At 32.5% G+C, this 23,135-nt stretch overlaps 3 protein-coding genes across 5 annotated transcripts; all 3 read left to right on the forward strand.

Moving 5' to 3' along the window:
• The first annotated feature begins 8,927 nt into the window (after positions 1-8,927).
• LOC127790355 ((-)-isopiperitenol/(-)-carveol dehydrogenase, mitochondrial-like) lies at positions 8,928-9,853 on the forward strand. The gene has a single exon (XM_052319825.1). It carries the CDS (start codon positions 8,966-8,968, stop codon positions 9,740-9,742), a length of 777 nt encoding a protein of 258 aa, XP_052175785.1. The 5' UTR covers positions 8,928-8,965; the 3' UTR covers positions 9,743-9,853.
• A 3,135-nt stretch (positions 9,854-12,988) lies between these two features.
• LOC127789771 ((-)-isopiperitenol/(-)-carveol dehydrogenase, mitochondrial-like) lies at positions 12,989-13,901 on the forward strand. Its single transcript, XM_052318756.1, has one exon. The coding sequence runs from the start codon at positions 13,014-13,016 to the stop codon at positions 13,788-13,790; it is 777 nt and encodes a 258-aa protein (XP_052174716.1). The 5' UTR covers positions 12,989-13,013; the 3' UTR covers positions 13,791-13,901.
• Positions 13,902-15,174: 1,273 nt separating this feature from the next.
• On the forward strand, positions 15,175-19,179 carry LOC127789564 (uncharacterized). Of its 3 annotated transcripts, none has more exons than XM_052318483.1 (5): positions 15,175-15,645; positions 15,853-15,989; positions 17,564-17,711; positions 17,810-17,867; positions 18,817-19,179. In XM_052318483.1, exons 1-5 carry the CDS (start codon positions 15,336-15,338, stop codon positions 18,836-18,838), a joined length of 675 nt encoding a protein of 224 aa, XP_052174443.1. In that variant the 5' UTR covers positions 15,175-15,335; the 3' UTR covers positions 18,839-19,179. The 3 variants fall into 3 exon arrangements, with proteins under 3 accessions (XP_052174443.1, XP_052174441.1, XP_052174442.1); XM_052318481.1 differs by having other exon boundaries at positions 15,176-15,645; positions 17,810-17,916; XM_052318482.1 differs by having other exon boundaries at positions 15,179-15,645; positions 15,856-15,989; positions 17,810-17,916.
• The last annotated feature ends 3,956 nt before the right edge of the window (positions 19,180-23,135 follow it).

Consider the following 23,135-nt stretch of genomic DNA (forward strand, 5'->3'; position numbering starts at 1 on the left):
CCATAATAATAGAGGGGTAAAATCCATTTTTGGGCCCATTATTCAATCATGTATATCATTTTTGGGCCCACTAAAGAATTTTTAAATTTTAAAGAAGTCAAAAGTTTCTTTACAAGTGTCGCTAGAACCCCGAAAAATGGGCCGAGTGTTTTACTAAAACATCTACTTATAAAATAGTAATTTGATGTGGGCATGCCCCTAGAGAGGGTCATACCCTTCGTCTCATTTTGCCCGTTTGACAAACATTAACATTCTTAATCGTGACAAAAATATTAAAATGCTTATACTAAATAAGTCTTTAAAAAGTTGAGTCGATCATGACCTCCAATTTTTAGGTCAATTGTGACAAAAATATTAATTTTATTACTAGTAATGGGTAGTTTATTTATTTATTTACATACTTATTCAGTAAATATTTAAAATATATATTATGCTATATTATTTAAATATAAAATTTTCAAATTTATTTTAATTTTTAATAATTAAATAACACACATTTATATATTCACTCTTTGGCATCCTGTGCCGTATTTTGTCAAGAGAAAATTATATTTTTCATAAAATTTCTTGCGTTGAACTCGAGATTTAAGAGCTGCTAAATCTCGAAACCTTTGTTTCTGATGTACCCAAAATACAAAAGAAATATTAGTACCTTTTCTTTGATAAGAAAATTCGCCACAAATAAGAAAATATTAATTTTGATTTGCCACACTCTAAAATAAAAGAAGGAAGAGTGATAAGAATAAAAAAATTTGTCACTAAACAAATGAATTACGTAGATAAGAATTAGGGTAAAAATACTCTTTATACTTTTTTCATAAAAATATTCGTGCAAATATTACAAAATCACACATATAAATACTAGTCTTGTTAACAAATTATAAAAATTAAAGACAAATTTAATAATTAAAGATAGACAACATCGTTGCATCTTTTGACAAAATAGGGTTAATGACGATAAAAGACACACCAAAATCATAAAGCATAAAAAAAATATCATCATTCCACTTTTAACAAAGAGAATCATGATTATCTCTTTTGACAAAAGAGGACTAATGATGATAAAAGACAAATCAAAAACATAAAGTAAAAAAATATTATTATGTCAATTTTGACAAAGAGAATTATGATGATAAAACACAATAATACATAAAAGACAGAACACTCTCAAACATAAAGCACAAATAAAGGGTGATATCATGCATGACATCAGTTATAAGACTTGGGCTTATTGAAAAAACTTGGGCGTGACAGATGGGCTGACTACTTGGGCTTGATCATTGAGTGCCTAAATTGTATTATGGTTTTGGGCATCCAAGCAAACAAGCAATGTAATTAATTTGGATTTTAATTCTTTCACTTTGAATTCTAACTCTTTCTGGAGTCTTCACTTATTCTAACCCTTATCAATTAATTCTAATTCCAAGTCTTCAAAGTTAATTAAAAGACTTGGAATTCAAAAGTGAAGACTTGGAATTCAAAGTGAAGACTTGCCTTTGCATCTTTACCGTCCACATCATCTTGTCGTGTGTAAGATGTTTACTAGATTTGTTTTTAAATTTATTGTTGGATTTGTTTGATTTGCATTTAAAATACTTTCATTTTTGTAAATTTATTGATTCAATTGATTGTATTAAGCTAATAACTATGTGTTTGTATCCTTAAGAAATAAAAAAGATTTTTCAAATCATTTGAAATTTTGTGTGCAAAGAGAGGATTCAAAAGAGTTCCACAGCCCCAATATGTGGACTAAAGTAGTAAGTTATGTTAAGAGTCTAGAGAAGTAGGAATTCAATGGTGAAAGATGCAACTCCAACTCATTTTGTACTTGTCTATCTGTCTTGACATAACTGATAAGGATGGAAATTTCACATTAATGGAATTTTAGTTAAATACGTTTTGGTCTTGACTTTTTCACCTTTACTTTTCTAGACCTCGATGAGTTATTATCGTGTTAAGGGATTTGTAATCACTCAGATAAAATAAATTATTTCGGACACTTTCAAGTTGATTTTTCCATACTTAAGTTAGTTATAATATTCATTAAATTATATATCTAAGGACTCAAAAGTGACGTATATGTTTCTTAAAATAAAAAAATATCATATCTTTGAATAATATTAAAAGTCATGTGTCAGTTGATCGACTGTGATTCGTAAACCCGCAATGAGAGAATGAGCACAAATGTAAAGAGAAGAAACAATATAGAACCAATCACAAACAATACACAGGAAAGTTTTTATGTAATTCGACCAGAATAATACCTAATCCACGACTGTTCTCTGATTATTCTAGTAGAGTAATAATATATCATTATTATCTCCCCCTTACAATGGTGTTTTGACCCCTATTTATAGCCAGGGGCGAATGCAGAGGCCCCACTGGGACTGGGCTGTTCTTGGGATTTTATATATTTATATATATATATTACTATTTATTATATATATTTTTACTATTTAGTTGGGGCTGGCACGGGCTGAAGCCTGTGCCAGCCCCCCCTACATCCGCCCCTGTTTATAGTGTGAGGTATTTACAATTTTCACACAAACATGAAATGGAAGGATAATGTCATGGAGGACAAAGTGTCCTTATCAACTCCATAAATCTGGGAGTGGGTTCCTCATTACCAGCGATCTGGTTTGCTTCAGGTAAGGTAGGTGGGTCTTGTCTCCGTTTATTCAACGGCCTTGTTGTTATGCGAGCTGAATGGTTAGGCCAGCGAATTGGAAGTATCGTTGGGAGCTCATTTGGTTCAGCAGCCCGAGTTCAGGTCTTATCGACGTGTAACCTTCTTCTGACGAGCTCGGCCTTAGGCCTATTAGAATTGAGGAGATTGGGTCGGCCTACTGGGTCGAGTCTAGCTCATAAGAAGTGGTCCGAAAAATACTCATAACATCGTGATTGATGTATCACGTTTTTATTAGAGAAAGTATTAAATAAATGAGATAATAATGCATGATTTTCTTAGTCTCTTTTAATGAGAAAGCGTCACATAATCAATGATACCGTTATCAATCATTACTCTAAGTATTATTTTTAAATTTTTCTTATATATTTGCTTCGTAACTATTTTTGTAATTTACAAAAATACCCTTTATTTTTAGAGATGACATGACGTGATGGACCCACTAACTCGTCTTGATCGATAACATTTATCATTAATGGGTGAATATTTAATTGTACTAAGCAAGATTATTCTTATTTAAATCAAGTGTCACACATTAATGGGTGAATTTTATTTTGATACTCAAGTTTATGGGTGCGCAAAATTTTGATTTAATCAAAAATAATCAAACTAAATTTATTAAAATTGTCGGTTCGATTCGATTTCATTTTAAATTTTAGAAATTTTAATTAATTCAATTGGATTCGATTTTTATGTTAGAAATTGTCAACGTTCGAAATTGGTCGACTGTGATTCGTTAGCCTGTACTGAGAGAATAAACACAAATGCAAAGAGAAGAAACAAATATAGCAAAGAATAAACTGTATGCAAAAAAGTTTTATGTAGTTCGGCCAGAATAATGCTCAGTCCATGACTATTCCCTGATAATTTTAGTAGAATAACAGTATATTATTGCTCTCTCCCATCCAATGGTTGTCGACCCCTATTTATAAAATGGGATATTTACAATTTGAATGAGTTCTAAATGTAGAAAGATTTTGCTCCATGGATGGTGTTTTCTTATCGTCTTCAAACTATCAGAAACGGATACCGTGATTCTTGGGATTTGATTTTCTTCAGATAAGACATGTGGGTATCATCTCTGATTATTTCACGATCTTCTTGTTATGTGAGTTAAACGGCTCAACCAGCGAACTAAAAGTATTGCTGGGAGCTTGTTTGGTTCCTGCAGTTTGAGCTCAGATTTTGGCGACGTGCGATCCTGCTCTAACGACATCGACCTTGGACCTGTTGAGCTTCGGAAGATCAAACTGGCCTGCTGAGTTGAGACCAACACATAAAAAGCGACCCAGAAAATATAAATAATCGAACCAATCAAACTTTCAAGACTATGTAGTTGCCCCCTATTTATATTCTTTTTTTTGTCTTCTTGTGACAAAGCGTTCTTAAATATCAGTACTTGTGACATGGGTCATTTATATCTTTATTCCTATGGTTTATATATTTGGTTAGATATTATTTTGTCACAAAAAATAATAAAATTTTAATTAAGCTAAATCAACCCGAACGTCATTTGTGACATGAGAGATGTGAAAGCATAACAAATTTAAAACCTGAACCTAATCAGTACTATAATCAATTATTATTAGACAGGTAACTTTAATAATTTATAAACTCAATCCTTTAAATTATTGGAGTGGTTATTTACCCAGGTATGTCGGTGAAATTTATATTTTTATCTTTTTTATTTTTATATAATTATTTAATTTTTTTATTATTTTAATTACACTTCTAACTTTATAGTTTTGCATCAATTTAAACTTAGTATTTAATTTTTTTTTTTGCATGACAATTCAAATTTTTTATTATTTTAATTACACCATTAAATCTATACTTTCAAGTCAATTTAACCACCCTTATATTTTGATATGAACAGAGTATGATATATAATTTGTTATTTCATATTATTTTTATAAACATAAAAATATAAGAGTTAAATTAATTAAAAAATACAGATTTAGAGGTATAATCGAAACATCAAAAAATTCAGGCTACCACACAAAAAAAAATCAAAATATAAGAATCAAATTGAATCAAAAATTAGATATAGACATATAATTATGGATTGTTTTGGCCCGATCGAGCTTGGCCCAATAAAAGTCGAAGACCCTTACCGGTCTCCTGGCCCAATCTTGACTCCCTTTCTACTTGCCAGTAGTGATTATCATCACCTCTGTACCTACAACACTCACACGCCCGCTCCAAATCTCATCCTCATTAATGGTAGATCACATTCGCATTTAATGAAAGTCCTTTCGGCACCATGCCACCGTCAGGGAGCCCCGTTGGCGTCGGATATCCAATCCCATCACTATACAACGCCCAATACAAACATACATGCAGGAGAATCTCTTATTCTTCTATATAAACTAGCTCTATCAAGAACCAAGGTATGTTATTTCTAGTCTACCGATACTCTCACTCTGATTTCTTACGTACTTGAGCATCGGAATACTTGCAGGTGCCAGCCATTCTCCGTCAGATGGATCACATGAGTCCACTTCCCGTCGCTGCAAGCTCATGTCCAACCACTCATTTGGGCAGAAAAGAACATCTAGCGCCCACTGTGGGACTCGATAAAACTTACCTACCTCACAAACCTTGCCAAAACATCCCATACCAATCTCAGCTGCCTTCTCATGGCTAAAACAAAAAGTGTCCTTAACCCAGAAAATCCAAACACTAGACATCTTCCAAAAAATCCAACCACCATGGAGGTTCTCCTCTAGACTATCCAATAACTTCAAAACCAAGTTGCTAAGTTAACCCAAAATTAGTAGCGTGACCAATGCAGTGAATGGGTTGACAACGATGCAGAAGGTAGCTGCCACCAACACTACCAGGCTACCCATATCCCTATTCCTTCACCTTCCACATCCATGTATTTTTCGAGCCATCCTCCTAGTACCCTAGAGCCATATGATGGCACTATCGACCCTCAGGAACACCTCACTATGTTCAAATCCGTTATGCTACTGAATGGAGGCATGGACCCAATCAAGTGTCGATCTTTTCCTATCACATTGAAGAAGTTGACTATGTTGTGGTTCTTCTCCTTGGAGACAAATTCTATCCATGACTTCTCTGAACTGGCTACCTGCTTTCTCACTTATTTTTCCACCAGCCAAGCCCACTATAAGACGTCGGCCAATCTCATTAACTTAAAACAAGGTGAGCACGAGCCACTTCGAGCATTCCTGAACAGATTCAATCAAGAAGCCATTCAAATCAGGGATCTCAACCTAGCAGTTTCCCTACATGCTATCATGGCTGGATTGAAACCAGGGTCTTTCGCCAACTCGCTAGCCCGGAAGCCCCCCGCCGATCTGGACAATCTTTGGATACAGGCTGCGGGCTACATAAATATGAAAGGGGCGTCAACCGCTCGACACAATAATGCCTGGCCACAAGTTCAACCACAGCAGGTCCACTAACCGGGGCCTTCTATCAGGCATTAGGGTCAACCTGAGAGAAATTTTGGCCGAAGATGGGATAACGGAGACCGTAATAGGGGACAGAGGGAGCCAGCTCGGATCCCTGAGTCACCTTGATTGAGCTATGATACCTATACTCCCTTCACAACCAAACGAGATCGAATCTTCTAGGAGGTTTACAACTCAAGGGTTGTCCCACTTCCAAACACCAACGAGCAATGCCCCACCCCCGGGCGATAACACTAATACCGGCAGGCGGTGTGATTATCACCGCTTATTCGGACACACAACCGAAGAGTGTGCCGCCTTGAAAGACCAAATATAGTGCCTGATCAGAAAATGTTATCTTCATCAGTACACTTACAAGGCAGACCAAAGATGGTTCCCGTAGGGTAATCCGGATAGACAAATAAGCCGCAGCCCCCAAAGGCAACCGCAAGTGAATGAAAGGCAAAATGCTAGATCGTCCCCAACCAAACAGATAACGGGGGCCATCGACACAATTTCTGGAGGTTTTGCGAGCGGAGGAGATTCGAGCTCAGCAAGAAAACGAAACCTCCGAGCAATGATGTCGATAAGCAATGCGAAGAAAAAGCCAAAAAGGATAGCCCGACACCCAGTAATCTCTTTCACCGACAAGGATTTTGAGATGATTGATCATAACCTTGACGACCCCATGGTAGTCTCGATCGTCACTGCCAACTTCTTGGTGAAAAATGTCCTCGTTGACCTTGAAAAGAATGGGAATCCCAAAAAAGGGGTTGAAGTCATTCCACAGGAATTTGGTTGGTTTTTCAGGAGAATAGGTACGCGTAAAGGGATACATTGATCCACTGACTACGTTCGGGATGATGTTCAAATCAAGTCATTGGTTTTGATGTTCAAATCGAGTCATTGATTTTGATGATGAAAAATACAAATTGGTATTTTGAATTCTTTATAAAAAATAATTTTTCATTAAATAAACAATGTTTTCGTTCAACTAGCCATCATGGTCAATTCAATCTCTATACATATAGTCTTTTAAAATTAAATGCAAGAGATTGCTTGAACCATTAGTCAAATGAAGCAAAATAATCCAACTAAATTTATCAGATTTGTTGATTTTATGTGATTCAAAATGTTTTCTCAATTGTATGCTGATTATATGAAATTGTTGAGCTGTATTTGTTATTCATTTTATATTGAATTTAAATGTTGATGTCATTCTGTTGATATGTTTATGGGTTATATGTGGACTGTTGAGTTTTTATGGGCCGAGCCCATATTTGTTTCGTGTTGCTTTTCCGTTGCTCCCCGAGCCCATTTGTTGGTCCATGTTGGCGTTGCTATAAAACGGCAATCTGATGCCCTAATCTCTAGAATGTTTTGATATTTCTCTCGTGCTCTCTCTTTCTGAAACCCTAATCGGCGATTGTTGAAGTGAGACACATCCTGTGAATCCTTCTCTCTTGTTTCGATCAAATCGGTTTCTATGGTAAGATCATTTGGTAAGTATTTGTATTGCTTAATCTCTGTATTGTTTTAAACGCCTGAGGCGTGAGAGATTGGTTTTTTGATAGAATAGATCCTTAGTCTTGATCGCGAGATCAGTATAGAACAGATCTACACTTGTTTTTGTTGTTGGTTTCTGGTTTTTTAGTTATATTTTGCAATATTGTTTTTACTTCCGTTTGATGATCTTGTAATCGATTGTAAACTTGAGATCTAGTGGATTGACTAGAGGCGGAGCCTCTGCCATGAGTAGAATCTATTGATTCGAACATGTATATCGTTGTGTCTTTGTTTGTGTGTGAGTTGTGGTTTAAACCTTTTTCGTTTTCTGTTTTTTGTGCTTGTTCTGTGTTTGGTCGAGATAATAGGTTGGTTAAAACCTGGAATATTTGTCAATTTGATTCAATTCGATTCGGTTTTAAATTTTAAAAATTTTAATTAATTCAATTCGATTCAATTTTTATATTAGAAATAACCAAGCCAATCAAATTTACAAAACCACATTCATTTTTGGCCCCCAAGTCTCTATTTATATTCTTTTTTGTCTTCTTGTGACAAAGTGTTCTTAAATATCAATACTTGTGATATGGGTCATTTATATCTTTATTCCTATAGTTTATATATTTTGTTAGATATTATTTTGTCACAAATAGTAATAAAATTTTAATTAAGCTAAATCAACCCTAATGTCATTTGTGACATGAGACATGTGAAAGCATAGCAAACTTAACATCTCTGCCCAATCGGCACTAGCATCTATTATTAGACAAGTAACTTCAATAATTTATAAATTCAATCATTTAAATTATTAAAGTGGTTATTGATCATCGGTCAAATTAAAATTTTTACTTTTTTTATATTTTTTATATAATTATTTAAATTTTTTATTACTTTAATTACATCTTAAATTTATATTTTTAAATTAATTTATCTATATGCTTTGGTATTTTTTTATATAATAATCTAAACTTTTTATTATTTTAATTAATTAAATTTATATTTTTTATTCAATTTAACCATCATTGTATTTTGATATGAATAGAAGATTATATGTACTTTATTATTTTATTTTTTATATATAAAAATATAAAAATTAAATTGACTCAAAAATATAAATTTAAAGGTAGAATCGAAGTATCAAAAAATTTAAATTATTACATAAAAATAAGATCAAAGTACAAGAGCTAAATTAATTTAAATTTTAAATTTAAAAATATAATTAAAATAATAAAAAATTATATTGATCACAGGAGAAAAATGTAAAAGCACAGGAGTAATTTGGTCTTTTTATTTTGTTATAAATTTGTTCCATTTCACAGAAATTTCTTTCCATCTTGCTGCAGAAAAGAAAATGAGTGAAGGTAAAAAGCTGCAAGGGAAGGTAGCGATCATCACTGGCGGCGCCAGCGGCATCGGCGAGGCCACCGCGCATCTCTTCGCCCTAAACGGCGCCCGCGCCGTTGTCATCGCCGATGTGCAAGACGAGAAGGGCCGAAAAGTCGCCGAAGCCATCGGCAAAGACGTCGGCGCCTTCGTCCACTGCGACGTCACCGACGAGGACCAAGTCAGATCCACGGTGGAGTGGACGGCCCGGACGTACGGCCAACTCGACATCATGTTCAGCAACGCCGGAATTGTGAGTGAGTCCGACCAGACCGTCCTCGACCTCGACTTCTCCCAGATGGACCAGCTCATAGCCATCAACGCGCGTGGCGCCGCCGCTTGCGTGAAACACGCGGCGCGCGACATGGTGGAGCGGCGCGTGCGAGGGAGCATCGTGTGCACGGCGAGCGTGGCGGGGAGTACGGGGAACCAAAGGCTAACGGACTATGTGATGTCGAAGCACGCGGTGTTGGGGCTGGTCCGGGCGGCGAGCCGGCAGCTCGGGGAGCACGGGATTAGGGTTAATTGCGTCTCGCCGCACGCGGTGGAAACGGCCTTGATATGCCGGGCGCATCGGAAGGAGGCGGAGGAGGTGGAGAAGGCTTTTGAGCCCATGGTGCCTCTGAAAGGGATTGTGCTGAAGGTGGAGCACGTGGCTGAGGCGGTGCTGTTTTTGGCGTCCGATGAGTCTGTCTTCGTCTCCGGCCACGATCTGGTTGTCGACGGCGCATTCTTGGGTAAATGATTGTTCCGTTTCGGACGGTCGGTGGGTTTAGTTTGGAGCAGAAGCGATGGGAAAATGTTTGACCGAAATCGTTGACCGTCGAATATTAATAATATTTTGTTCTTATTATTATTTTTAATTTTAAAACAAAACCTATTATTAATATCTTTAATATTATAATATTTAATATAATTCAAAGGCCCAATAAGACGGCCTGAAGGCTTAGAGCCCAAATTAGGCTAAGAGACGGAGCACAACGGTATCCAAATAAAGAATATAATATCATTAAATATAATATTTAGTTTCTGAAAAAAAGATCAAATTTGATTAAAAAATCTAAAAATTTTATTAAAAAATATCTAAAATATTAAAAAAACTTAAATTTCACTAAAAGACCTAAAAATTTATTGAAAACCTAAATTTCATAAAAAAAACCTAAAAGTTTCTTAAAAATACCTTAAAATATTCAAAGAAAGACTTAAATTTTATTTAAAAGCCTAAAAATTTTACTAAAAAAGACCTAAAAATTTTAGGGTTGAAAATATTACTCCACCCCCAAATTTTTCCAAAACGCTATTAGGAACTTATTTTATTGACCAAGGGAGCTCAATTGACTTGCTATATCTGTCAACATTAAAAAGAATGAAAATCCCAAAAAATGGGTTGAAATCATTTCTTGAGAATCTAGTCGATTTTTCAAGAGAATAGGTATACGTAAAGGGATACATTGATCTACTGATTATGTTCGGGACGATGTTCAAATCAAGTCATTGGTTTTGAGGTTCAAAATGGGTAATTGATTTTAATGATAAAAAACGTAAATTGATATTTTGAATTCTTTATCAAAAATAATTTTTCATTAAATAAACAATGTTTTCATTCAACTAATCAGTCAATTCAATCTTTATACATATAGCCTTGTAAAATTAAATGCAAGAGATTGCTTGAACCATTAGTCAAATGGATTCAAATAAAGCAAAATAATCGAACTAAATTACCAGATTTGTCAATTTTATTCAATTCGATTCGATTTTAAATTTTAAAAATTTTAATTAATTCAGTTCAATTCAATTTTTATGATAAAAATAACTAAACCAATCGAATTTACAAAATAACGTTCATTTTTGGCCCCCCAAAGTGTCACTTTATATTCTTTTTGTCTTCTTGTGGCAAAGTGTTCTTAAATATCAATACTTGTGATATGGGTCATTTAAATCCTTATTCCTATAGTTTATATATATGGTTAGATATTATTTTGTCACAAACAGTAATAAAATTTTAATTAAGCTCAATCAACTCTAATGTAATTTGTGACATAAGAGATGTGAAGCCATAACAAACTTAAAATCTCTACCTAATCGGTACTATCATTTCACTACAAAAAAAACATAATTTAGTGACAAATTTAGCGACGGAATTTATCCGTTGCTAATTAGAGACATCTCAATGACGGATATTTTATTACCAAATTTTTTATTTATTTTTAAATTTAGCGATGGAATATTATTTCGCTAAATAATTAAAAAATAAATTAAATTAAAATTATTTAGCGACAGAATATGTCGTCTTTAAATAATAAAAAAATTAAATAAATAATAAAAAAATTAAATTTAAATTAAATATATTTAGCAATAGAATATTTCGTCACTAAGTAATTAACAAAATTAAATTAATAATTAGAAACTTTAGCCATAGTACAAATTCATTGCTAAAAAAGAAAAAAATAAAAAAATAAATAAAATTTATTAATTATGTATTAAATAAAGATTAAAATTTATTAACGACGAGAGGCACCCTGTCGTTAAATAATTAAAAAAATTAAATAAAAATTAAAATTTTTAGTATTAAATGCATATTTTATGTATATTATTTACAAACTAAAATATGTAAATTGATATGATATTGAAAAATTTATAATAACAAATATGTATTAAACTAATTTTTAAGAAATTAATTAATTAATTACAACATTTAAGTAGTACATTAGTTGAGTTAAAAATTTCCAACATTATTTTTTTAAGTGTTAATTTATGAATTTAAAAGATTTAAATTTTAAAATCTTAATTTAAAATAAAATTAAAACAGCTCCCAGCTAAATGTAATATATAATTAATATATGCAGTATATGTATTTAGGAGGCTTGCAACTTGGACGGTGATGCGCTCGTGCACAGAAGATAAGGGATCGAAACTAAGGGGAAGCGAAAAGAGTGCGCAGGGATTAATTTCCCAACGCTACACGTTGCAGCTTAAGGGAGAGCTGCTTGGCGCATAGAGGCAAAGCCACCTACTGCCTGCAAGGCAGAGACACCCATGTGCGTCTGCCCGACTCGTGTCGTAATCATTTTAATTTTTTTAAAATAAGAGCTAGCAACGAAAACGTCATGTCGCTGATTAGCGATGAAATTATTTTCGTCGCTTATTTTAAATTTTTTTTTTAATATTTAAATTTTTTATTATGTATTAGCAACGAAACACTGAATAGCAAAAGAATTTTTCATCGCTAAAATAATTTTTAATTTTTTAAATAATTTTTTTATTTTTTATTTTTTTAATCAATGACGAAAATTTCGATCCCTGATTTGTGCCGTCGCTAAATTCTGTCTCTAAATTTTTTAGCGACGAATTTTTGATGTTTTAGTGATGAATATTTTTGTTACTAAATAACATTTTTCTTGTAGTGTCTACTATTAGACGAGTAACTTCAAGAATTAATAAATTCAATCATTTAAATTATTGGAGTGGTTATTGACCATCAATCAAATTTATATTTTTATCTCTTTATTTTTATATTTTTTATATGATTATTTAATTTTTTTGTTATTTTAATTACACATTTAATTTATATTTTTAATTAATTTAATCCATATACTTTGATTTTTTTCGTATGATAATCTAAATTTTTTATTATTTTGATTAACTGGATCAATATTTTTTAATCAATTTAATCATTCTTATATTTTGATATGAACAAAATATGATATATAGTTTATTATTTCACTTTATCTCTTTTTTTACATATAAAAATATAAGAGTTAAATTGATTCAAAAATATAAATATAAAAATAAAATTGAAACATTAAAAAATTTAGATTATCACGTGAAAAGAAAATAAAAGTATAAAAATTAAATTAATTTAAAAATTAAATTTAATGATATAATTAAAATAATAAAAAATTATATTAACCACGGGAGAAAAACGTGAAAGGACATGGGCAACTTGGTCTTTTTAATTTGTTATAAATTTGTTCCATTTTACAGAAATTTCTTTCCATCTTGCTGCAGAAAAGAAAATGAGTGAAGGTAAAAAGCTGCAAGGCAAGGTGGCGATCATCACTGGTGGCGCCAGCGGCATCGGCGAGGCCACCGCCCATCTCTTCGCCCTGAACGGCGCCCGCGCCGTCGTCATCGCCGACGTGCAAGACGAGAAGGGCCGAAAAGTCGCCGAAGCCATCGGCAAAGACGTCGGCGCCTTCGTCCACTGCGACGTCACCGACGAGGACCAAGTCAGATCCACGGTGGAGTGGACGGCCCGGACATACGGCCAACTCGACATCATGTTCAGCAACGCCGGAATTGTGAGCGAGTCCGACCAGACCGTCCTCGACCTCGACTTCTCCCAGATGGACCAGCTCATCGCCATCAACGCGCGTGGCGCCGCCGCTTGCGTGAAACACGCGGCGCGCGATATGGTGGAGCGGCGCGTGCGAGGGAGCATCGTGTGCACGGCGAGCGTGGCGGCGAGTACGGGCACCCAAAGGCGAACGGACTATGTGATGTCGAAGCACGCGGTGTTGGGGCTGGTCCGGGCGGCGAGCCGGCAGCTCGGGGAGCACGGGATTAGGGTTAATTGCGTCTCGCCCTACGCGGTGGCAACGCCCTTGTTGTGCCGGTCGCATCGGAAGGAGGCGGAGGAGGTGGAGAAGGCTTTTGAACCCATGGTCCCGCTGAAAGGGATTGTGCTGCAGGTGGAGCACGTGGCTGAGGCGGTGCTGTTTTTGGCGTCCGATGAGTCGGTGTTCGTCTCCGGCCACGATCTGGTTGTCGACGGCGCATTCTTGGGTAAATGATTGTTCCGTTTCGGACGGTCGGTGGGTTTAGTTTGGAGGAGAAGGGATGGGAAAATGTTTGACCGAAATCGTTGACCGTCTAATATTAATAATATTTTGTTCTTATTATTATTTTTAATTTTAAAACAAAAACTATTATTAATATCTTTAATATTGTAATATTTAATACAATTCAAAGGCCCAATAAGACGAGGCCCAATATGATTTGAAATTTTAACTATTAAAAATTTTTACCTTTTAAGTTTTTGTCATGATCGATAACAGAATCATTATTTATGCCATATATGATATCATGTCATATAAAAAAAGCCCACGTCGATGAGATATAACATATTAGATTTAATACATAAATATAATATTTGGTCGTTGATATGAAAAAAAGATCAAATTTAATTAAAAAAAATAAAATTTTATTAAAAAAATACCTTAAATATTAAAAAAAAACTTAAATTTCACTAAAAGACCTAAAAATTTATTAAAAACTTAAATTTTATAAAAAAAAACCTAGAAGTTTCATAAAAATACCTTAAGATATTCAAAGAAAGGCTTAAATTTTATAAAAGAAAGACCTAAAAATTTTAGAGTTATAAATATTACTCCACCCCCAACTTTTCCAAAACGTTGTTAGAAACTTATTTTATTGACCAAGTGATTTACAATTTTGCCATTCACAAATTTTAAAATTTACAAACTTCTCTACCTTTAACCATTAAACTCCAATTCATCACCATTTCCAGCCTAATGTTGTGATCATCGTTGTCGCCTCCATAGTCACCTCTTCTATTTGTCTCCATCGTCATCCCCTTTATCTTCTCTTCTATCACCACTTATTCTCGCCATCTCCATTTGTCGCCATTGTATATATATATATATATTTAAAAAGTATATATTTTAATGTTTATTATAATAATATATTTAATATTTTTATAAATTAAACTTAAATTTAAACATAAAACTTTATATTAGTATATTTTCTTATAACGGTATATAATTTATTAATATTTAATAATAAAAAATTTATACATCAATTTATAATTTATTTTTATCAAAAATTAGTATTTTTATAAATTTTATTTATATTATTTAGTAACATGTCTATTTTAAACTTTTTATTAAGTTTTGATAGTTTATCAAATTTTTTAAACTAAATACATAATTATATAAATAATAACTTAAAATATATTTATTTAAATATATTATTAATTTAAACATTAATTAACTTTTAACCTGTTTATAATTAGAAAGACTTAGAAAAGCTGATAAAAAAAAAAGGGGTCAGCCTCACAGAGCATGCAAATTAACATTTGGATTAAAATATGGAGAGGAGGGTGCAGTAAAAAAGGTTTCTGCCCAATGAAAATGCCCTTTCGACCTCTCCAAGAGTCCACTTCCGGAGTGCTTTCCAACCTCTCAACAGTCTCTCTCTCTCTCTCTCTCTCATATACATATGTATGTATGGAGATGAAAACAAGCTCGTCGATTCCCAATTTCATCAAAATCACCAGAGCCAAGCAAAAGATTGGAGGAATTGGAACCAGTAGATAAATGGGTATCCAGATTGGGGCAGCTTACTGCCAGAATCACCGTATGATGATGATGTCGAGGTGGCTACACTCATCGTCTTCGTCGCAGTTGCTCTGCTTTTGCAGCCAAATTGGCAACAACAGCAGGAAGAACAAGGCATTCGGGGTTCAGAGATCTGTCGGTGGAAGGAAATTAGGGTTCGGATCAACAACTGTTGTCTCTTCTTCATCATCGTCGACTGGCGTAGCGGAGCCAATCGGCTGGGACGAGTGGAAGCCTGAGAAGGGCTCTAAATCTCCTCCTCTCAGCGATGTCTTCTGGCCTGCTGCAGGTGACCAAGAACATATACATATATATATATATATTTATTTAGAGCTCAGAATGAATGAATGATTGGTTGAATTGATTTGTTTCCTGTTTTTCTGGGAAATGGAACTTGATTTGTTTCGATAATGCTGTTGAAATATGAAGAAATTTTCACAGAGATTGATTTGATTCGTCGATAAAATTGAGATGTGAGTTTGTTGAAAATGAAAAGCAGGGGCGTTTGTGGCGATGGCGGCGTTGGGGAAGATGGACCAGCTGCTGGCACCAAAAGGGCTTTCTATCACAATTGCACCACTGGGGGCTGTTTGTGCTGTCCTCTTTGCCTCTCCTTCCTCCCCTGCTGCCAGGGTACCCCTCTCTCTCTCTCTCTCTTTCACTCTCTCGTACACACACACACACATATGAATACAGGAAGAGCAATTCTATCTAGCAATGTGTTCAAAATCGGACCAGTCAGCGAAATGACCTATTAATTGAATCACAGGTCACTAGATCTTGATCTGATTGGTTAGATCAGGATCGTTTGATCGAGTCATATACATATTTTATAATTAAATAATATATATTAAATATATATTTAAAATATTAGTATTTTATATATTATTATGAAAAATATTATTATTAATTAATATATAACTAATATTTTATATATAATTGTTATATATGTTATTAAAAAATTAATTAATAATTAAAAATTTAAAAGTAAATGATGGGAGTGGAAAAGACCGAGACAACCCGTTTCTTAATTCACCTGTTCAATCGTATTTTAACCGATTTTAATCAAGTTAAAAGATATTCAATTTTTTGAGTCAAATCGGACCGGACAAGTCGTTGGTTCCTAGTTAAACCGGTCTGACCGGCTGGTTGAGTCTGATTTTTAAAACATTATTATCTAAAAACTCAAACTTGGAACTTAGAATAATATCTTATATTGTGTGTTATAATATTAATACAAATGTGTAAGCCATCAACTTATATCAGCTAAATTTATATTTTTGTTCTTTTACTTTTACTTTTTTTTTTTATGACCACTCAAATTTTTCATATTTCTATTACACCGCTTAACTTAGATTTTGAATTAATTTAATATTTATATTTTGATCTTTTTTTGTGTGGGAATCTAACCTTTTATTATTTCGATTACTCTTCTAAACCTATATTTTAAAGTCAATTTAACTCATATTTTTATGTATAAAAAAAGATAAAATAAGATAATAAAATATACGTCATAATCTCGTTCACATCAAAGTACAGAAGTTAAATTGACTCAAAAAAGTAGGTCTAGAAATATAATCGAAATAATGAAAAGTTTAACTTATAACATGAGAAAAATGTCAAAGTATATGGATTAAATTAATTTAAAAATATAATTAAAACAATAAAAAATTTGAGTGACTATATAAAAATATAAGGGCAAAAATATAGATTTGGGCATGTAGAGTGTAAATAAAATAATTAAACTTAAACAGTCAAATAACATTTCGATAAATATATATATATATAAGTAAATTGCGTCTATAACAAACTGGTTAATGTGTTTTAATTTTTGTCATTATAATTATTAAATTTTAATTTTTGATATAACTCAATCATTTTTTTAATTTTTTTATCAAAGTACATTAACAAAAATTGCCGTGATATATGTTAATATAAATTCAAAAAATATTTAATACTAAAATTAACATAAACTCCACCCTAAATTAACATATACCATACTAATTTTAATTAATAGAATTTGATAAAAAAATTAAAAGAGGGTTTAAATTGTAATAAGTTCAAAATTTAGTGACTAATTTGTTATAAAATATAAAATTTAGGGACTGATAATGTAATTTAAATTATATTTTGTTGTTGCAAAATATAAAATTTGAGTGTCTCGTATTTCATCTTCTTCCCCCCCCCCCCACCTTGAATTTTGGCAGAAGTATAATGTGTTCATGGCTCAAGTCGGCTGCGCGGCGCTGGGTGTTTTGGCGTTCTCGGTATTCGGAGCCGGCTGGCTTGCGAGGGGCGCCGGCCTGGCAGCCGCCATAGCTTTCATGATCTATACTCGCTCGCTGCATCCACCAGGTGAGCTGGCTGATTGATTTGAGCTGGATGAATTCTCAATTCCAGATCGAAACAAACAAGCCATTAATTTGATAGCTAGCTCTGATCTGAATGTGTAGCTGCGAGCTTGCCCTTGCTCTTCATCGACGGAGCGAAGCTGCACGGCTTGAATTTCTGGTACGCTTTCTTCCCCGGCGCCGCCGGCTGCGTGCTTCTCTGTTTGATTGTGAGTTTCTTCCCTTGCAATTGAAATTCTTCTTTAGATTAGAATCAGATTCAGAGAAAAAGAAGAAATAAATGTTAGAATCACATTAAATTTAAATTAGGTTTTTGACAATGTACCGAATTGACCACCTAAGAAAATGTAGTAGAAAAATCCTGAATTTTAGACGTTTAGAGACGACATTATGTAAAAAGAAATGTTAGAGACTGTTCTGGAGTTCATTGAGAAAGTCATTTAATGCTTAAGTTAAGATGTAAAGCAATTTCATGAGATCGATAATGCTTTTTCAAAGAGATTCTCTTCTGCTTATGGTACTTCAGAGATAATCTTTTGTTTGGAATTATGTCTCCTTGTGGATCGATGATTAATAATAGTTTATTCTACATAATTTGGAGAAGATTAGTTTCATTTGTTGAGATTGATTTTTGAAGATTTAGGATAAAGGACTTATCTCAAATTTATTAGAATTACGGTTGATTGCTAGATTATAAAAAATAATCTTATATCATGTTCGACTTTATCCTTTAATTTTATAAGAGAATCGAATCAAGTGTTTTGATTCTAAATAAAATTCACTTGCTCTTGGGGCTGTAAAAGCCTCTTATTACAAGTCATAAGAATACCTTGACAAATGAACCTAATGGCATAGAACTTGGTACAATTTACCCTAAAAATATATTATATTGGGTCATTTATTTTAACTTTGATACGAGCAAGAGTGAGATAAGTTGAATTGTTCTTCATTTGGTGCAGCAAGGATTAGTGTGTTCTTCACTTGACAAATGAACCTAATCGCATAGAATTGAGTACAATTTACCCTAAAAATATATTATATTAGGTCTTTTATTTTAACTTTGATATGAACAAGAGTGAGATTGTTGAATTGTTCTTCACTTGGTGCAGCAAGAATTGGTTTGTTACTTGAAGGACAACTTCAAGTTCTGATTCATGATCCATCACTTATGGAGATTACCATGGATGAAGAAGATGTATGAGTGAAAGGTCTAGAATTTATTAGTCGATTTGTTTAGTGGGATTAAGGTTCGAGTTATTATTGTTGCTAATTTGGTCAAGTAAATATTAGAATTTACAATGATTATAGGTTTTTTTTTTTTTTTTTTTGAAAACCACGTGAAGATTATGTATTTTCTTTTTTCTTTTTTTACAAATTAGGCTTATTTTTTAGATTATTATTCTCATTTATAAATTAATTGGAATGTAGACAATCAAAATTGGCAAAACAACTATATCCATCTTTGCAAGCAATAGACTCGATCTTTCCCTCGTTATACAAATAGAATATGTAAATTTCTTTTATAAATAAAAATTTCATTGAAAACATCTTTTAAATTAGAGTATATCTCAAGACTCACGGCAAAAGACATGTTAAAATATGTAAACTAACAATTCACAGGAAAAATATCATAATTTTAAGTGGGCAATCTCTCAATGCAAGAGAGAAACTATGGGACTTAGTTTAAGTAAATTCTTCACTATCAACAAAAATAGCAAAGTAAGAAATAGTTTTGTTGACACTTGGATCTGATTCCTCACACAATTAAACTCTCTCTCACACTCAAATACTAACCCGATAGAGATAGAAACAAAAGAAATGTAAAACAGAACACAATAACAAGCAAAATCAGTAAAAGAACAAGAAGATTTATCCTGGTTCGAGCAAGAAATTACCCTACATCTAGACTGCCAGATGATGCCGACAGAATCCACTATCAAAGAAACAAGAATACAACTCTTTCTCTTTGATCTCTTCCTCGCACACACTTAGCTAATAATCAATAGCCTCTCTCAACGAAAACAAGGACCGAGCACTAGTTCTCTCTCAATTCACCAACTCCTATGTGCGAATACAATAGAAGGATTCTCACCCTGCCTTCAACAGAACCTATCAGCCACTATTTATAAAAGATAGAGGCCGTTACAACTTAAGGACTGAAATGCAATAAAAGGAAATACAAGACTTAATCGGAAATAACCTAAGAGATATTTCTGTTATATTCTAAACATATAAAACATAAGAATAAAAAATATTTCTTAACAGACAAATTTGCTCTTTACAGAAACTAACAGCTATACTAATACAAATTCTAACAAGTTCCTTTAGCAAACTAAAGAATATTGGAAATGTAAAGTCATAAATTGAGTTCACAATTCACTCATAATTTGAAGTAATTTTATAATAAAATTAATTAGTAAATGTATCATTAACTCATGAAATTATATTATTAACTGTGCGAAGATGTATTGTTAAATTTGTAAACTTAAAATAATGTATTTAGCATTTTCTAGTGTTTTAAAAATTGGCCTAGGCAGCCATCTAGGCACCGACAAGGTGTTAGGCGGCCCTTGGCCGTCGCGAATATAGAATAATCAACCTTTCTAGGCGATGATCCGATTAATCAGTTGTCGACAGCACCTAAGTTGATTTCTCTCTCTCATCACCGCTGCCAATCACCTCTTCGAAAGCTCTCTCTCGTCGTTGCCAAAGCCACCAATCTTTGTATAACAACTTTTCAAATTTGTTTTTATACAATACACCCTTTACGTTATATAGAACATTAATACTATGAGTATCATAGAATTATTTATTTATTTTTCTTCTTTACAAACATGGAGTGTTTTTTTTATTTTTTGGTATTTTGTTCCACTTGAATGTGAGGACAAAGTTGGACAAAATGTGTGGGGGAAAGAATTGAGTGGTGGAACTTAGAAGTTGTCCTCGTATCTACAGTAAATCATACCAAATGTCACAAAATTTTGGTGTTTTTTTTCAATTTGGTCACTAAACTTCAATTTCTTGCAAAGTGATAACAAAACTTTAAAATATTTTACAATGTGATCATTAAAGTGATTTTTTGATGGTTCTTAGCCGAAAATGCTGACGTGGCGATGATGTGGCCATTGCCATGTCAGCAATTTTGGTGAGAAATTATCCAAAAATTACTTTAGTGACTATATTACAAAACATTTTAAAATTTTGTTATCATTTTGCAAGAAATTGAAGTTTAGTGACCAAATTAAAAAAGACGTCAAAATTTTGTGATATTTGGTATGATTTACGCTCATATCTACCATTCAACTTGCAAGGAATTAGCTACCTCTGACCAGATAAGTTTCATATAAAATTCATGACAAAATTATTGTTTGTAGCTTCTAAGGTTGTTGTTAACATAGTTCATTCTGTTTATTTAAATAAAATATGTAAAGGTTATTTTAAAATTATTTTATTAATAGAATTTATAACACTAAAGTACAAAATCGTCATTACCTAATCCCTTGGTACTTGTGCCCTCAATTTCGACAGATAAAGTAAATCGCATGTAGAGATTTTACTTCACTGTATAGGGTAAGGAATCGAACGTATGACCTATCCTAATTTAATGTGGGTCAACCACTTAACTTGTACTATGAGAGCAATAACAATATTTATTTATGTGATAATATAGGTGTAAGACAATCAAAAGGGTTGCTCATGAAAGTAATTCAGTCTTTTTTACAAATTTATAACTTTATTCAATCCTTTTAATTTCGACAATTGGGTCTAAATTAATTTGATTAGATACAATTTTATTTATCGATTTAGAGAAAGTGTATTTATGTTGACTTATATAACAAATGTTATATAATAATAATATTTATGAAATTTATATATATATATATAAATAAAAATATATATATTTTAAATATTTCTCAACATTTCAATATAAGAAACGTTGCGAGAACACCGAAATAATACTTTGAGGCATTTTCGTGCATCATAGAATAACATAGATGTATAATCATAAAGTTTACATATTAATAATCAAATTTGTAGGATTTTAATTAAGATCTAAAACTGAAGCCAAAAGAACATGAGAAAGAGACACTTTCATTTTGTTTGGCTCACCATCTATCTGAAAGGGTATATTACACACACACACACACACACATATATATATATATATATATAATGAGATGGATGGTGGTTGGACAAAATTGGTTGACATCACTCTCAATTTTCTTTGTCACAAAGGAAAAAGTCAACCAATTTTGTCCAACCACCATCCATCTCATTATATATATATATATATATACCCTATTATATAAACAAATATTAGGTTTTAGTGATGCAAAACCTTGTTATTAAAATATTTTTCACACATCTTAAAAATTAATTACATCGACAAAACTTAAATTTATGATCTCTAAATAATACAAAATTATTATGTTGTTCGAGTCGATCAACAAAATAATTGCTCGATACTGGTAATTTGAGAGAAGAGGCATGGACTCATGGGGTGTAGTGGGCTCACATACCATTAATTTAAAATTTAAATAATTATGATTAAATATCACTCAATAAATTTTTATTTTTATTTTTTTATTTTATATATATATATATATGTGGCATGCATGTTATCTTTAAGCAAGATCACATGCCAGTATATTTTATAATTGCAATATCATCACTCTTGTCTCATTTTCTCACATGGAAGGGTGACATGGACTGATCACCAACTATATATATATATATATATATATTAGCCTCAAAATATATTGTTCTTGAAATTGACTAGTGCACAGAGTACAGCCAGATGTGATTAGGTTCTTTCATATTAATGAATGAAGTCCACTACTAACAGGAAAGAAATATATATATATAAATGGATAAATATTTTTCCTTTGCACAAGAAGGAAAAATAGAAAATGAGTTGAATTTTTAAATATAAAAATTATTTTCTTATCTTGAAAATTAAAAAATAGGTTTCAAATGCTTATATAAAACATGTTTTGAACTACTACGTATTTTTTTTTTGTGTGTGTAAATGAAAATTTCATTAAAACAAAAAAGACAAAATGCCTATAACTTAAAATCAAGGTATATCTCGAGCCTCAAAGAAAAGGAATCAAACAAAGAAATAAGTGCGAAAACAAACATATAAAGAACATTCCTCCGATTACAAGAATATATAAATATTAAATGAACTCTTTAGAAAACTGCACTTTAATCTCCCTAAACATTTGAAGGCTTTTGACTCGAATGCTGATATTTGTATATTTGTAATGGCAACATCCAGTTAATCACTTAAAAGATGCTTGGGGAGAATTTAAGAAAACTTGAAACCGTCAATATATAAATATCTCTAAATATTATGAGATAGATTCACATTAACATTTGTAATGAAAACACGTGATTACTCCCCAACTAATGACTCAAAGCGTCA

Source organism: Diospyros lotus, chromosome 14 (assembly GCF_014633365.1).
Source record: "Diospyros lotus cultivar Yz01 chromosome 14, ASM1463336v1, whole genome shotgun sequence".
In the NCBI taxonomy this organism is placed as follows: Eukaryota; Viridiplantae; Streptophyta; class Magnoliopsida; order Ericales; family Ebenaceae; genus Diospyros; species Diospyros lotus.